The sequence below is a fragment of the Citrus sinensis genome, chromosome 2 (genome assembly GCF_022201045.2).
Source record: "Citrus sinensis cultivar Valencia sweet orange chromosome 2, DVS_A1.0, whole genome shotgun sequence".
Classification (NCBI taxonomy): Eukaryota; Viridiplantae; Streptophyta; class Magnoliopsida; order Sapindales; family Rutaceae; genus Citrus; species Citrus sinensis.
The window spans coordinates 9,443,390-9,459,028 of record NC_068557.1 but is presented as its reverse complement, the minus strand read 5'-3'; the positions used below and the strand labels follow the sequence as shown (position 1 = coordinate 9,459,028).

Here is a 15,639-nt window from a genome sequence, read left to right as displayed (position 1 = left end):
TGTCCTTCAGTCACTTTTCCGAAAATTAAAAAAATGATCCAAGAATCTCAAAACCCAAAATAAAACATTTCTCTCAACCTCACTTGCGTACTCACTGATTTTCCTCCCTTCTCCTTCAACTTCGCAAGAGCCAAACATAACAATTTTTTGAATATTTGTTGGTTTGAATATTTCTGTTCTGTTTTCTATCAATTGTTGCAAGAATGAGATAAATGTTAAGAATTTGGAGAAGAATGTAAAAATATTGGAGATTTTTATTTTTCAAATAAAAAAGGAAAATCATGGCTGAATATATTACATACCAACTTTGCGGATTTCAAACCAACTATGTTCTCACTCTATATTGCTTTTTGCATTCGTCAACCGATTTCGCCCACACCGGGAAGATCTCGCGATCCTCGCTCTTTTTTGTTTCAGTTATATTTTTCTGTGCCCCGTAATCTTCGCCTCCTTTACCCGTTTCAAAATCTAACAAAAATCAAATATGTTTTGTTTGGAGGTCAAGAAAAAGCGGGAGGAAGCGAGAGAAAATTTCAATGAAAATGGAGAACCAGTCTAAAAAAATAATTTTTTATTTTGGGGGAAAGGCGATTTTGTAATTTTAGCAGTATACTAACAATCAAATTAACTGAATACTAACAGTAAGGGAGATATTTGTAATTACATAGATACATTCTCTCTAACTATTAATACGCCAAACCTCAGGGGAGGTCCGTAAAAATTACAGCTTTGAAGTAGCATATGGGCGTATCGTATTTTGTATATTTCGCGTAGCGTAACGAATACTTTGCTGCATTTAGAAGCTCCTCCGGTTGAAGGAAAGCGGTTAGATGAAGAAAGCAGCTACTAATCAGCAACACTCCCACTTACTCCTCCGCTTGGGCAACAGCATCACCGTGTAATGGACAACAGAAACGTCGTCGTTTGCGACAATGGCACTGGGGTATCTCTCTTTTATCATTTCATTCCGATCGCGTATGCTTTGTCATCTAAATCGATCAATCATCAGAAAATTTCGATAAAAATATTTATTTTTTAACACAAGCACGTGATTTAATTTCTAATTTGATTCTTCTTGGTTGCTATTTTGTAGATCTGCTTAAATGTTAGAATCTGCTAATTTGACTTTATGAAGTTGCTTATTTAAATTGAATGTTAAATCTAAACATCTCTACATGTTTACATTGATTTGTTAATTGCTGTTGTTTCATTAAGTTATGCAAAGGTATAATTTGATCACTTACTGCAGTATGTCAAGTGCGGATTCGCAGGGGAAAATTTTCCTAACTCTGTGTTCCCATGTGTTGTGGGAAGGCCAATGCTACGCTACGAAGAATCACTCATGGAACAAGAGCTCAAGGTCAGACACTATATAATTTTCTATCATGAAACTACATTAGTCTTTTGAAGATAGGCAAGCAAGTCCTTGCTCAAATTTAATAATGTGTATTTTTGTAACATGCAGTAGGTCATGCCACATTTGTTACAATGCTTATGCTTGCAGCTTAGAACTTTTTCAGAAAGGTCTTCTTTCTCATTCTTTGATTCAAATTCATTTAGGATACTATTGTTGGAGCTGCAGCTTTAGACTTGCGGCATCAACTGGATGTATCTTATCCTGTTAATAATGGTATAGTGCAAAACTGGGAGGATATGGGTCAAGTGTGGGATCATGCTTTTTTCAGTGAATTAAAAGTAAGTTTTATGCTGCTTCTGTTGATAATATATGTCTTAAATCTTTTTCTTTTTCCCTTCTTCTCTTCTGTAATATACTTTCTCTAGATAGTCCCTAACTCCTCTACATTATCTATCAACAGATTGACCCACCAGAATGTAAGATATTACTCACAGATCCACCTCTTAATCCAGCTAAAAATCGTGAAAAAATGGTGTGTAATCCAATTCTTGTTACTTAAATATTGTGATAAATAATACATTCAGTTACATCAAAATTAGATCTCATGAATTTGGCCGGACTTGGCACAACAGGTCGAGACAATGTTTGAGAAATACAACTTTGCTGGCGTCTTCATTCAAATCCAAGCTGTTTTAACTTTGTATGCTCAAGGTGCTTATGAAGATGCCTGAAGGTTTAAATTCCATTAACTGATTGAGGCACATTTATGAGCAGACACATGAACACGTGTGTGCACAAACATATATCTAAATAGTTTCTGCTACTGACACTTGTGAGGACCTTGGAACTATAGGCATGAAAACTGATTTTACCTGGTGAAGACTTTCTAGATTTTCTTTCCCTTTTTTTGGGGAAAAAAAATTCCTATTTTTACAACTGTTCTATCTTTTTGTTCAATCTCATTGCTTGTTTGGTTCAGCATTATCTTGAATTGTCACAGGTTTGCTGACTGGACTAGTTATTGACTCTGGTGATGGTGTCACTCATGTGGTAAACTACTCAAGAAACCAATTTAACTTCATTTTCAGATTCTTGAAATGATTATTGCCCTTTTATTTTTTTTTTAGTTCTTCATTTCCCTGATTGGACTGATGACTCCCATGTTTGTCGCTTGCATATGATATGATTACATTGTATCATGGAGCACTTTGGACCGAATTCATTCTGTTTAATTTAGCATTTGAATTTTTATGAGGGAATTTATAACTAGTCAGTTTCAATTATTTGCACTTATTTTCCCCTTTGCAAAAGTAATAAATATCCCAGTTATTTTAAATGATAAACTTGTCTCTTTTTCCTTCCTCTTGAAAAAAAAAAAAAAGGAGCATTCCACTTCAGTTAAGTAAATTTTTTGGAATATTCTTCACACTGGAACCTGATATTTTTTCTTCTCCTGAAGGATTTGAGGAAGACTGTGTTGAAATAGATCAACAAATACCATAACCCTTATAACAGGACTTTTTCTAAATGGAGAATTCAAATTTGAATATTAGATGGCTTTTTATCCTGCTGTTTAAATCATGTATTCATCCACAGAATAGTGGGCATATCACTTAAGATACAGGAAATTGTCTTAATGGAACACAAATATGTCAACCTGAAATAAAAGTATAATCTGTCAATCTGATACAAAAGTAATAATGAGAGTTTTTATCAATATGAAAATGTAAAGTGTTCTATTGGTACTCTGCATGGTAATTCTGAACCATAATTATTTCAACATTTCTCCCCAGGTTCCTGTTGTTGATGGCTACTCATTCCCACATCTTACTAAGCGAATGAATGTAGCTGGTCGGCACATAACATCCTATCTTGTTGATTTACTTTCACGGAGAGGGTGAGGATCAATTCATTGTCAATAAGTTAGCAAGATGAACATGATTTAGAATACTTGTCTTTTAAATGTAAAATTTTGTTTCCTGTAGGTATTCAATGAATAGAACTGCAGACTTTGAGACTGTTCGGCAAATCAAAGAGAAGCTGTGCTACATAAGGTTGAGGATCAAGTACACTCTTGTGTGATCTTTGTAGAATTTATTGCATTATAATTAACATAAAACTATTTCCTGCAGTTATGACTATAAAAGGGAATATCAGTTGGGACTAGAGACCACCATCCTGGTTAAGAATTATACTGTAAGTTGATTTTCTTTGTATTTTATGAATCTTATGGTTTTTCCATATTAATGCTCAATTTGTAATACTCTGAGGTGGCTTTATTTTAGAATCTCAGTTTAGGGGTACGTATAGAAGCCTCATTCATTCTTTACTTGCATTTTTTTTTTTCTCAAAAAACCACTCATGTAAAGTTATGTGATGGTCACTCTGAATGAACACGCGGAAAATAAGAAATCAATAGTGCTATTTTTGGCTTGAGTTTCTCTATTTCCTTAAATCCCGTGACTTCAGTAGTTTTTTTTCTGCTCTCTTTTTAACATAGTATTAAGCTTATATATATTTTTATCAGCTGCCAGATGGAAGAGTCATTAAAGTAGGAACTGAGAGATTTCAGGCCCCTGAAGCTCTATTCACACCAGTAAGCCTGTACTTCTTTTCTGTTGTATTCTATCCGTTAAAACTTACCCATTAGATACATTGCTCATGTTCAACTGAACATGCTATTATTAGCACGCTGCCAGATCATTTTGTATTATATTGGTAGTATTGGTAGTTTACTGAGATTGTTTACTGCACAGATGCAACATATATGATATGCTATTAGTTTATGTTAGTATAAAACCATTTGTCATTTTAGGGAGGTGATTGATGATTTAAAAGACCAGTATTTGTGGGGGCCCGGCTATAAAAGCATAAATTTGGAGGGCTGATTGTATAAAGAAATTATCTATTTCTTTCACCTTGAAAGTTTTGTGTGACTTGTGGGGCCATGTGGCTCTGCCACTTTATTCGTATGCTTTCTCATAAAATGGAAAACTGTTGCACTAGTGCTTTATGTAGTAAATGAAGAAATTGATTGATGCATTTTTGCTGTTTATTTTTGCAGAGTAATAGTAGCAAGTCAATTCTTATTTTTGAATTTTTATATACTACTATTAGTTTTTGCTATTTGTTTATGTTCCATCTGTCATTTTAGGGAGGTGATTGATGATTTAAAAAAGCATTATTTGTGGGGGCCGCCTATAAAAGCATAATTTGGAGGGCTGATTGTATAAAGAAGTTCTCTATTTCTTTTACCTTGAAATTTTGGTGGTACTTGTGGGGCCATGTGGCTCTGCCACTTTATTCGTATGCTTTCTGATAAAATGGAAAACTGTTGCACTAGTGCTTTATGTAATAAACAAAGAAGTTGATTGATGCATTTTGTTGTTCATTATTTGCAGAGTAATAGTAACAGGTCAATTTTTTTTTTTTTTGAACTTTTATATACTTGTATCAGAGAATTACATTTATCAGTGGAAGTTTCTGAATTTAAAATACTTCCTCTTTTCAGGAACTTATAGATGTTGAAGGTGATGGGATGGCTGATATGGTTTTCCGCTGCATTCAGGAAATGGATATTGACAATCGTATGATGGTATTATGATTGGATCCAAAATACATTACTTTCCTTGAACATTTTACTTTAATTTCTGCTTATAGGTCAATATATGTTGATAGGATAACTTATCCTCCGTATTTGAAAATAAAGCTAAGGATTTGCTAGAAGATCTTATCTTTATGTAATTTCTTTCTTTTTTAAACGATTAAATATGCAGATACTGGCAGTTGTTTTGCATTCTTATTTACTTGAAATTTTGTTAGAATTTAGTTTATAATGCCTTTTTCCTATAAGTTGGATGTATCGATCATGCGATAGGTGGTGGTTAGATGATTGAGATGGTTTGTCATTACAATTTTTATAGTCATGTATGAAGTAATTTTTCTGTTGTAGTTCCAATTTTTCCACTGGAGACCACATTCTGCATTTCAATTTACATGCCATATTTAGTACCTTCAGTTTGTTTGTTTTCTTTGTGTTTTTTTGGTACATTCAATTAGGTTATTTGTCGGGTACAGATATGATTGAAGGAAACAGGTGTGATTTTGCTAATGTGATTGTTTAAATGGCTTGTATTGTGTTTTATGCACTTATTAAAATGACCAGCATATGGATGTTCATTTTTGCAATAGTATAGGATTGATAAGCTAACCCATGTAGCTTTGTGGGAGGCCCGGATAAATGTGGTGTACCTTATTGTATTTCCTTCTTTTTCTGCTTTCAATGCGTGAGTGCATATGAACTGACTGCTTCATAATTCTCAGTTATTATTTGGTTTATCTTTGCAGCTATACCAGCATATAGTCTTAAGTGGAGGGAGCACCATGTATCCAGGACTACCTAGTCGGTATTATGTTGAACTTTTCTTTGCATCACATGACATTCCACCGTGCTTTCTTAGAAATTTGGGTCTTCATGTATATTCACTGTTCTTATCTGTCTTTGTTCTATGATTTCAGAACCTAGCATCACATGGCAATGATATATCACTTTTCTTCTTAATTTTTGGCCTGGTTGTGCAAGCCAGTCTATTTATAGTTCTATGATTAAATGACATTTGTGTCAGCAAATAATATGCTAGAAAATAGTTTGACATCTCTCAAGGGCACATCATTTAACATTGTGCTTTCCTATGGTAAGAAATTGATGGAGTGACTATTTTTTTTCCCCCCTTTTAGCTTGGAAAAGGAAATCCTTGATCGATATCTCGAAGTGGTTCTAAAGGGTAATAAAGATGGGTTAAAGGTAAGATCTGAATCCCTTGTGCAATAAGCTACAAAAAATTATGTTTAGGTGCCTGATGAAACCCTTAACCATTGTTTTAAAGGATATCATTGGTTAGGGTGCTGCAGTTAACATTTTCTTGCATCAAAGATTCATTACTACTGTGATCAATTGTTAGAATATCATACTCGATTTTGAAATTAATAGCTTTTTAATTTTCTTAAGTTGATGGCCATTTGTTCAATCCTGGAGCAAAATGATCTTAAAGATTTTCGTTCTGCTGCAGAAAATGAGGCAATGATTAGAAGCAGAATTTGTAAAAGGACTTGATCTTTAAACTCATTTTCTTTACCTTGTGACAGAAGTTGAGATTGCGAATTGAGGATCCACCAAGAAGGAAGCATATGGTGTATCTTGGAGGAGCGGTTCTTGCTGGGATTATGAAGGTACATCTCTCTATCTCTCTATCTCTCTATCTCTCTGACACACACACACACACATTCACACACATGAAGGCGGACGAGTTACACGGCTTTGTTGCAACCTAAAGTGTTTCTAGCATTCTCTTCCTACTATTTATAATCTAAGAAGTAGATATGATGGATGATCATGCAGGATGCACCTGAGTTTTGGATCAGTAGAGATGATTACTTGGAAGAAGGAATCGCTTGTCTAAGCAAGTGTGGTCCGTCTTGACTTTCTGACGTAGTTTGTCACACTATTAACTGTTGTCATTCTCTCTGATAGCGTTATGAGCAAAAGCATGGTAGAGAAATCAATAGATGAGAAAGGTGTTTCAAGAGCTGTAACGAGTTGTGTTGAAACTCAAGATTGGTGCATCCCTTGCTGGCATCTGTAAGCCTATTGGAAAGATATCAGAAGATGATAGCATTAGATTGCTTCATTGGTGTAATCTTGTGGTCAGAAAACTGAAAATAAAGAACGGTTTTCATTTTGTATATTCCCAAAGCTTGTTGTAATATACATCAGCTGAGTTTAGAACTAGCCTCTCAGCTGGATTATGACTTTCTGCCCGATTGTTTTACTTCCTGCTGTTATTTTCTTCCAAATAAAGTAAATTCCAAGTCTAAGATTGGGTAATTAACGATGAATGTTCATCTTCATGCACGCATCTGATTTTTTTCCAGTTTATTCGATTTTTTTTTTTTTGTAAATTGCCGTGGGGTTGAATGTTTGAGGAATAATTTTTCAATTAGGGATTAATAAAGTTAGGGACAAACAATAAAACAAAAAAATATATGTTATATTGTAGAGTTTTTTTTTCTGCAGTGTTTGAGATTTTTATTTTTTTGTCTTTTAACTTTTGCTTGACTATTTTAAAGTTGGGAATTTCTAATTAGAAGCGGATTCATGGTTGAAGTGTAGCATTGCGATGACGGTAAATTGCAGAGGAGGGAAGGATCCTAAGAAGCTGTGTTTGTGATGTAGGTGGTTCGGATTGCGACGCTTTTACTGGATCGTATATGGGTTTCTGGGTTTGAGATTCGGATGACAAAATGTCAGGCTTGGCAACAGCCAAAGCCGGCGCATGCCTTTTGTCAGGCCGCGTCAAAAACCTGAATTTTGTATTCTTTGTTATTTTTTTTTTACTATGTATTATAAATTTATAGTTTATAAAGTTTAGTTTTTTGTTAGATTAGGGCTCTAAAAGTTTGACTTAAATTTTTAAAATTTTAAATATATGTTATGGGTAGGTTAAGTATATGTTAAAATTTTATATTTTAATTTAAATAGTATATCTTTTAAAATTTTAAAGTACTTCTAGACATTCGGACTGGGTTTAGAATTTTTGGGTGAAGTCCAAGCCCGACTCAAATATTTATAAAATATGCACCCAGGCTTAGGTCAGGCTCCATTCGGACCATTCCTAATCTGGGAGTTTAATGCTTAGGTTGCAATTCAAGATTAATTTGAGTATTGATGTTGGTTTTTGTAAGAGGGGAAAACAACCTTAAATATATTTTATTATAGACAGAAAATTTGTGTGTGCAGAGGGTAAGAAAACAAGACGGTAGGCGAAAATTTTATCTTCATTCTGAATTAGTGATGAGAAAATTGAAAAAAAAAAGAAAAAGAAAAGAAATGGGGCTTCATAAGAATTTTATAGGGGTGTTAGGAGCTCTAGCGTTTCTAGAGAGTAGTATCTGAAAATCTAGGCCCAATAAGAGTGAAATTAGGGATTTCAGAATATCAGGCCCGGCTCAGATGTTTCTAGCTGAGCTTGGATTCACTTAAAAGATCTGAGTCCGGCCCAAAAGCCTTTTAAATACATAAAAAAAATTTAAAAATATATATTCTATTTTAATTAAAATACATGTTTAAATATTTATTTAATCCACTCATAACTTATATTTAAATTTTAAAAATACTTTAAGCCCAAATTTTAAAACTTAATCTAGTAAAAAAAATTAAAAATTTGTGCATATAACAATTTTTTTTTTTTTAAAAAAAGGACAACATAAAATTCAGGCCTTTTTTTCCCTGACCCAACAAAAGACATGCTTGGACGGGACTCAACCTTTGCAAGCCCAGCCTGAGCCTGACATTTTACCATCCTTAATGCAAATTTACTACTAATGCTAAAGATGTACTAACATTTTATTTACTTAAGAAGCTAAACTCAATTCCTCAAGTGAATTTTTTATCCAATGGCGAGCTGAATTGTGCAGTTTAGGTTTATAATCGTCTATCACACAAGATATCTATAACAATGTATTTGTATGATTTATATTTAAGAGAAATTATCTCTATACCACTTTTCTTTTGTCATATGTACATCTAACTACCACAAAATTTTAACATATACTTTGCACCGTCTTTATTTTTAAATTTGTATCAATCAACCACTTTGACACTAAAAAACTATTTTATTCTACAAAATTTTGAAAAATAAAAAAATTATAATTATAAGAATACCCCTAAATTCAATAAAATAAAAAATCTCAAAATATAAAATGATAATTTTTAAATAAAATTATGATTATAAAAATAATATCTTGTAATTATAATTTTATTTAATTTTTGTAATTAGATTAATTATAAGGAAATTTACAATAATTAACATGAAGATAAAAGCTCCCTATAATTATTGTAAACTTCCATATAATTAATATTAAGAAACTCCCCATACAAATTAAATGAAATTATGATTATAAAAAATTAATATGATCATTTTTAAATGAAATTATAATTATAAAAAAATTAACATAATGGATTTATGATTTATTTCTTTTATTAAACTCAAAGATATTCTTATAATTATAGTTTTTTATTTTTTAAAATCGTGTAGAAAAAAATAGTCTTTTAATTCATTTAGGGATAAAATAGTTATTTTTTAGTGTCAAAATGGTTGATTGATACAAACTTAAAAATAAAAGTGGTGTAAAGTATGTGTCAAAATTTTATGATAATTAGATGTACATATGACAAAAGAAAAGTGGTGGAGAGATAATTTCACTAAATTTAATTATATTATTTTGAAACCAAAAGCTATCAAATCACGATATTAAAAAAAAAATGCAGAAGAAGCTAACATTGGGTTGTTCTTGTATGCAACTTTGAGCGCATAACTTTACAAACTAAAATATAAAACTTGTGGAGGATTGTAAATTTGTGAAGGTCTCAACTCTCAAAAATTAAAAAACCTATCTAGTTGTATGCATTATGTTGATGCATCAATGGGGCTACTGAAAGCCTGTTTTGAAATTTCTTGGATCAAAACAGAGAGTCAACCTAGCCAAAGATATTTTTTTAGTGCATTTGGTTTACGGAACTCTATTTTTTTCTCATTTTTTAATTTTTACTTTGATTTTTCAATTTGTACACCATATTCGTTGAGACGTTGCAATCAGGTATATGGACGCACACTGCTTCGTTAGTAAATCATGGTTAGATGAACAACCAATCATAAACTTGAATAGCTGACGTTTCTTCTTTTTTACAGACACTGAAATCAGCAGCACCGGCCACTGGGTTGGTGCTCACCATATTACAGAATTTGCCCCTCGTGTTGAACAAGAATATTCATCAATACTCGTAATAACAAATGACCTTTCTCTTGCCAATTTTTTTGTCTTTAAACTAATTAACTTACAACTTTTGCCTTAGAGGAGGGACTCGCTCCATTTTATGGTTTAATTTCGAAGCTAATTTAACACTCGAGATTGCCAACTCTTCTACACAGTGGTGGAATCAGGATTTTCATAAAAGCATTACATATAAATATGTTAATTTCAATTAAAACCGTTTCTTCCAAGACCCCAAAAAAAAAAAAATGGTTAAAAACTCCTCGTATCATTTTAGAAAAAGACATTCTTGTGGCTAGATTTTGAATCAATCATATCACTCTAAGCTTAGTAATTTTTTAAGGCATACTTGTTTAGCTCCATATGACTTTGTCTTGCCCAATAATTTTGATTACCAGGATAATAAAGAGTAATCAGTAATCAAGCAAATTGGGATGCCAACCTCACCAAACAGGGGGCTGCACAAACAGACTCTGTCTCCTTGTTAGGTCCTATTAAGTGGCCTAATCCCACCCATATGACCAAAACTAAAACTTAAAAAAAAGGGGCCACGTCCAAAAGTATTTTAAGAAAGCAAATCTTTCTCTCTCTTTTTACAATTTAATTCAACTACCAAAACTATGGTGGATCTACTAATCCAATCAGACACTAACATTTGTCCCTCTCATACAATTTTTATTTGCCTAAATAAGCAAAAGAAATATGAAGCAAGGGTCCACAAACTTTCCATATATATCTCCCCCATCCTTTGGCCAGTTATGTGACCATTACAAATTTTCTGATAAATCTGAACATCAGGTTTGAATGCAAGCCTTGTGTGTTTGATTATCAATTTGGGAATTTCTCCCTTGAAGTTCTGAGCATTATCTTCAGTTACTTTCAAAACTCTCTTGTCTCTCTTCAGCTTGTTCACATGGTTTGTTACAATCATTTAATAAATCCTTGTATGCTCAACGTGCACTTTATAATATAACATCTTTGATGTTGCTTTCTTGTACCTGTGCTTTCAGGTTTTGGAGCTTGAAGAGACGGTAGTGATGAAGAACACTAATGGCCATGCAATCGAGCTCAACGTGAAGCAAGGTGAGCCAACTTTGGTTAAGCCTGCAGAGGACACAGAGAAGGGTCTCTACTTCCTGTCAAACCTTGATCAAAACATTGCTGTGATCGTCCGAACAATTTATTGCTTCAAGTCAGATGAGAAAGGCAATGAAAAAGCTGGAGAAGTGATCAAGAATGCCCTTGAAAAGGTTCTTGTTCATTACTACCCTCTTGCCGGCAGGCTAACTATAAGCTCGGAAGGGAAGCTTATCATAAATTGTACTGGGGAAGGGGCTGTTTTTGTTGAAGCTGAAGCAAACTGTGTACTTGAAAAGATTGGAGACATAACAAAGCCTGATCCTGAGACTCTTGGGAAGCTGGTTTATGACATTCCCGGTGCAAAGAACATACTAGAAATGCCTCCTCTTGCTGCTCAGGTTTTTATACTTAATTTAACACATTCCTCTTCATGTTATGTTAGCATCATAGTCATTTTTCAGCAATAGAAGTATGATTTTAGTTGAAACTTTTTCAGGTGACCAGGTTTAAATGTGGGGGATTTGTTCTTGGGCTTTGCATGAACCATTGTATGTTCGATGGCATTGGCGCTATGGAATTTGTGAACGCATGGGCTGAAACAGCCAGAGGCTTGCCCCTGAAGATTCCTCCATTCCTAGACCGAAGCATACTCAAAGCGCGGAGTCCTCCAAAGATTGAGGACCTGCACCAAGAATTTGCTGAAATAGAAGACAAGTCTGGCACTAGTGAACTCTACAAAGATGAAATGCTTTACAGGTCCTTCTGTTTTGACTCCGCAAAGCTAGAAAAGATCAAAATGATTGCCATGGAAGATGAAGTTCTTGACAAGTGCAGCACTTTTGAAGCACTCTCAGCATTTGTGTGGAAGGCTCGAACCAAGGCACTAAAGTTTCTGCCCCATCAACAAACAAAGCTCCTCTTTGCTGTTGATGGAAGGTCGAAATTCAATCCACCATTGCCGAAAGGCTACTTCGGCAATGGAATTGTGTTGACAAACTCCATATGCCAAGCTGGTGAGCTGACGGAAAAACCATTATCATTTGCTGTGGGGCAAGTTCAGGATGCCATTAAGATGGTCAATGACATTTACATGAGATCTGCCATTGATTATTTTGAAGTAACAAGAGCTAGGCCTTCTCTGTCTTCAACTCTTTTGATAACAACTTGGTCAAGGCTATCTTTCCACACTACTGACTTTGGATGGGGAGAGCCTGTTCTATCGGGGCCGGTGGCGCTGCCCGAGAAGGAAGTGAGTCTGTTCCTATCTCATGGCAAAGAGAGGAAAAGCATCAATGTGCTTCTGGGGTTGCCTGCTTCTGCAATGAAGATCTTCCAGGAACTTATGGCTCTCTAGAGATTCGAGATCATTTTTTTATCATGCTGCATGCTACTTTCATTATGTTGCATTGTTGTGGTTCAATTTCATTTTCTGTGAATTATGTTTATTTATGTGCTGTGGGAAAAGAAAAGCACTATGCAAGGCCTAGTACCATCTAGAGGTTAACCAGCAAAAGATGGAAGTTTCATAAAAGGTCTTCATGGGAATTGAAGGTCCACCTGGACTCTGTATTACTGGCAAATATTTTCTGTTTCTTCCTTGTGATTTAAACTATGTTCTGCATTCTTTATTAATTTATTTATTGTGGATGGGTTATATTGTTGTTGTGTACCCATTTATGATCTAGAGATTATTTGCATCAGTTGTTCGTTTAACAACTTAAAATGTGAAAGCATCAAAAATGAAATTCACTAATCCTTCACATTAATCACTATGATTCGAGCAGGATACTGTTCCTGGAATTTCTTGCCCAACTGAAATTAAATTCCTGGTTATGTCCTTATCGGCATGACACTAAAGACATTGATATTTTTACAATAAAAAAGCGTTCTAATATATGCAATTGGGAACATATTTTGGGACTAATCAATATATAATTGAGTAGAGGAAAGAAAAGACTAACATAACGGTGCTACAAGGTACAAGGAATCCATTTTAAATTTTATGAAGTGAAAATTAATAACATGCTTGATACATGAATTAGCTGAGACTGAAATTCTGCAAAATATGGATGGCATATTTGTGGGTTAATGAATTTATAAGATACCCTAATTAAATTTTTTAAAGCTTAAAAGCTAGTTAAAAATCATCCCCGATGTCCGTGTAAAAACATCCTGAAAAGATTTTTGCACTTTACAGAACCGTACAGAACTCCCTAAAAATCAGACAGGATATTGATGTATAGCTTCTGAAAATTAATTCAATTCTCAAAATGCTAAACATATTCATTTCATTTTCTTAATAAATTCTTCAAATACTACATAAATTTCATACATTATTGTGACAACAGTTTAATCTGAATAACAAAATGAATTTACGTTTGTCTCCGGTGTGGCTAAGTTATGCAATGTTCTAACTTACATTAACCCAAGAGTCGCATCCAATACAACGAGATCCCTAAACCACAGCAAGCAAATATTTACTTCGACATTAGATGTATTGACAACAAAATGAAAAAGCTGAAAAGTGTTCTTTCAGATTAATTAATTCCCACAGAGAGTGATATCTCTCTTTGATGGTCTAAAAGTCAATGCATTTAAGCTGTAGATACAGAGATTTGGTTTCCTGGATTTGATAGCTATCTGATTTGTTGTGGTTCTGTAAGCAGGAACATTACACGAAGTACTTGAACTCCACATCAAACTTGCCTGGCATGAAGATGCAATGGCTGCTTCTGCACATGCTATCCCCTCAACTGACGGTATCTCCAGCTTATATATTCCATACCTGTTTGTTGTCCTGTTCACTGTGAATGATATTTGCTCTCTTATTCTTGGCGAAATTGCTCTAATTTTGCAGTCAACTTTGACTTCAGCACCTGGTTTAACAACAATGTAGCACATATTAAAACAATCAATTCAATTGAAACTTTTAATGGGTTGTTGAGATTTTTTTTTTGTTATTTACCTGGTAAGAAGTAGCTGTGCCTGGAGAAGCTGTTGTTGGAGCAAATGTCACAATACACAAAGCCCATTACAGTGATTTGAGCATTACTATTATTGGGTTTTGGACGGTGAACTTTCAAGGAGTGTGTGTTATTAATAAACAAAAATGAAATAACCAAGAAACTGAAAATGGGATTCATGGTACCAAGATTTTGTAGAGATAAAAAGAGATGAACTTCACATAGAGTGTTCAGTTCACTACAAATAGTTTGGCTTATAAACAAAGCATTATCATGTACTATTAGTATTGTGGTTGTGTGGATAAAGAGTTGAAGTAGTAGTTGGTGGAGATCCAACTGGAGGCAACAAGTTGATGAGATTTATCTTTTTTCCACAATAAAACAAAGACATGTGAATGTACTTTGGCTTATGTGGAGTGATTCTTTCTTCAGTGTTTTTTTTTTTCCCCTTAATCTCTCTTACTCTTTCAAATCTAGTAAAAAAGGGTTAGTTTAATAGTAAATAAAGTAATGCGCATATCCAATTTTCTTTTGTCCCTAGAATCTGTAATGCGCATGCCCATGCCTTAGTAAAATTTGGTTTAAGGAATACTTCAGCTGCTGTCTGCCTTGAAACAATATCAGCAGCCATGCAGAATGTAATTAATCGTGTTGTTATTGTGGAATGAAATGTTTACTTTCCATTAAAAAAAAAAGTAAATAAAGTGAAAAAAATATTTTAACCATTTATTTCATGAAAAGAGACTAAAAGAGAAAAACACACTTTAGTGGATTCTTATATTTCTTTTATTAGGTGAAATTGAAATTGCTATTTATTTATTTTGGGAGGTCAGATTCAGTGCGGGGCTTTTGATTTAATAAGCAGAAAAAAACTTTTATCTCCACTAATTCTTGCACTGCACAAGAACAGTGTGAATGAATTAAAAGGAGACGAGTAAGTTTATGTATGGTGAAGTTGATTGAGGCGGTGAATTTAATGCTTGTGTTGTGTTGGTTGCATGGATTGATGAGGCATTCATGAAGAGGAAGATATGTCATGCAGAATTGAGAGGGCATGGGGATATGGTATTGATGTTACTCACAAGCACTTCATTGTTCATCTGTTATTATCAACTTATTGAATGGGCCATTTCCCTTGTGAAATGGATTTTAAGATTGTATCTGAAAACACTTTCCAAAAGCACTCTAGTCAAAAGGAAAGGCCTGTTTCAGCTCAGAAATACCTGATGTGAACCTAAAATGAAATGAATTAAAAATAAGAGCACAAGACGCCTGCAAATGAATGTATGAACCCCATTCATACTGAATCAAGCAGGCAATAAAGCTAGTTTTGGAGGTTGAGGATTGTGGGACAGACTATGGTAAGTCCCATTTTAATTGGACCACATGCTCTATTTTTTCAAATAATTG

General features: G+C 33.9%; 3 protein-coding genes across 3 annotated transcripts; 2 read left to right on the top strand and 1 right to left on the bottom strand.

Annotated features, from left to right (window-relative positions):
• The first annotated feature begins 687 nt into the window (after nt 1-687).
• On the top strand, nt 688-7,231 carry LOC102619658 (actin-related protein 2). Its single transcript, XM_006470040.4, has 15 exons — nt 688-943; nt 1,250-1,360; nt 1,561-1,695; nt 1,818-1,889; nt 1,990-2,068; nt 2,358-2,407; nt 3,151-3,254; nt 3,343-3,411; nt 3,490-3,553; nt 3,885-3,953; nt 4,869-4,952; nt 5,705-5,763; nt 6,095-6,161; nt 6,503-6,586; nt 6,756-7,231. The coding sequence occupies exons 1-15, from the start codon at nt 902-904 to the stop codon at nt 6,834-6,836; spliced, it is 1,170 nt and encodes a 389-aa protein (XP_006470103.1). The 5' UTR covers nt 688-901; the 3' UTR covers nt 6,837-7,231.
• Nucleotides 7,232-10,937: 3,706 nt separating this feature from the next.
• On the top strand, nt 10,938-12,920 carry LOC102619952 (omega-hydroxypalmitate O-feruloyl transferase). The gene is made up of 3 exons (XM_006470041.4): nt 10,938-11,102; nt 11,197-11,664; nt 11,763-12,920. Exons 1-3 carry the CDS (start codon nt 11,100-11,102, stop codon nt 12,618-12,620), a joined length of 1,329 nt encoding a protein of 442 aa, XP_006470104.1. The 5' UTR covers nt 10,938-11,099; the 3' UTR covers nt 12,621-12,920.
• Nucleotides 12,921-13,656: 736 nt separating this feature from the next.
• Nucleotides 13,657-14,531, bottom strand: LOC102620235 (hypothetical protein). Its single transcript, XM_006470042.3, has 2 exons — nt 14,232-14,531; nt 13,657-14,142 (listed from the first exon to the last, which is right to left on the bottom strand). Exons 1-2 carry the CDS (start codon nt 14,407-14,409, stop codon nt 13,808-13,810), a joined length of 513 nt encoding a protein of 170 aa, XP_006470105.1. The 5' UTR covers nt 14,410-14,531; the 3' UTR covers nt 13,657-13,807.
• Nucleotides 14,532-15,639: the final 1,108 nt, after the last annotated feature.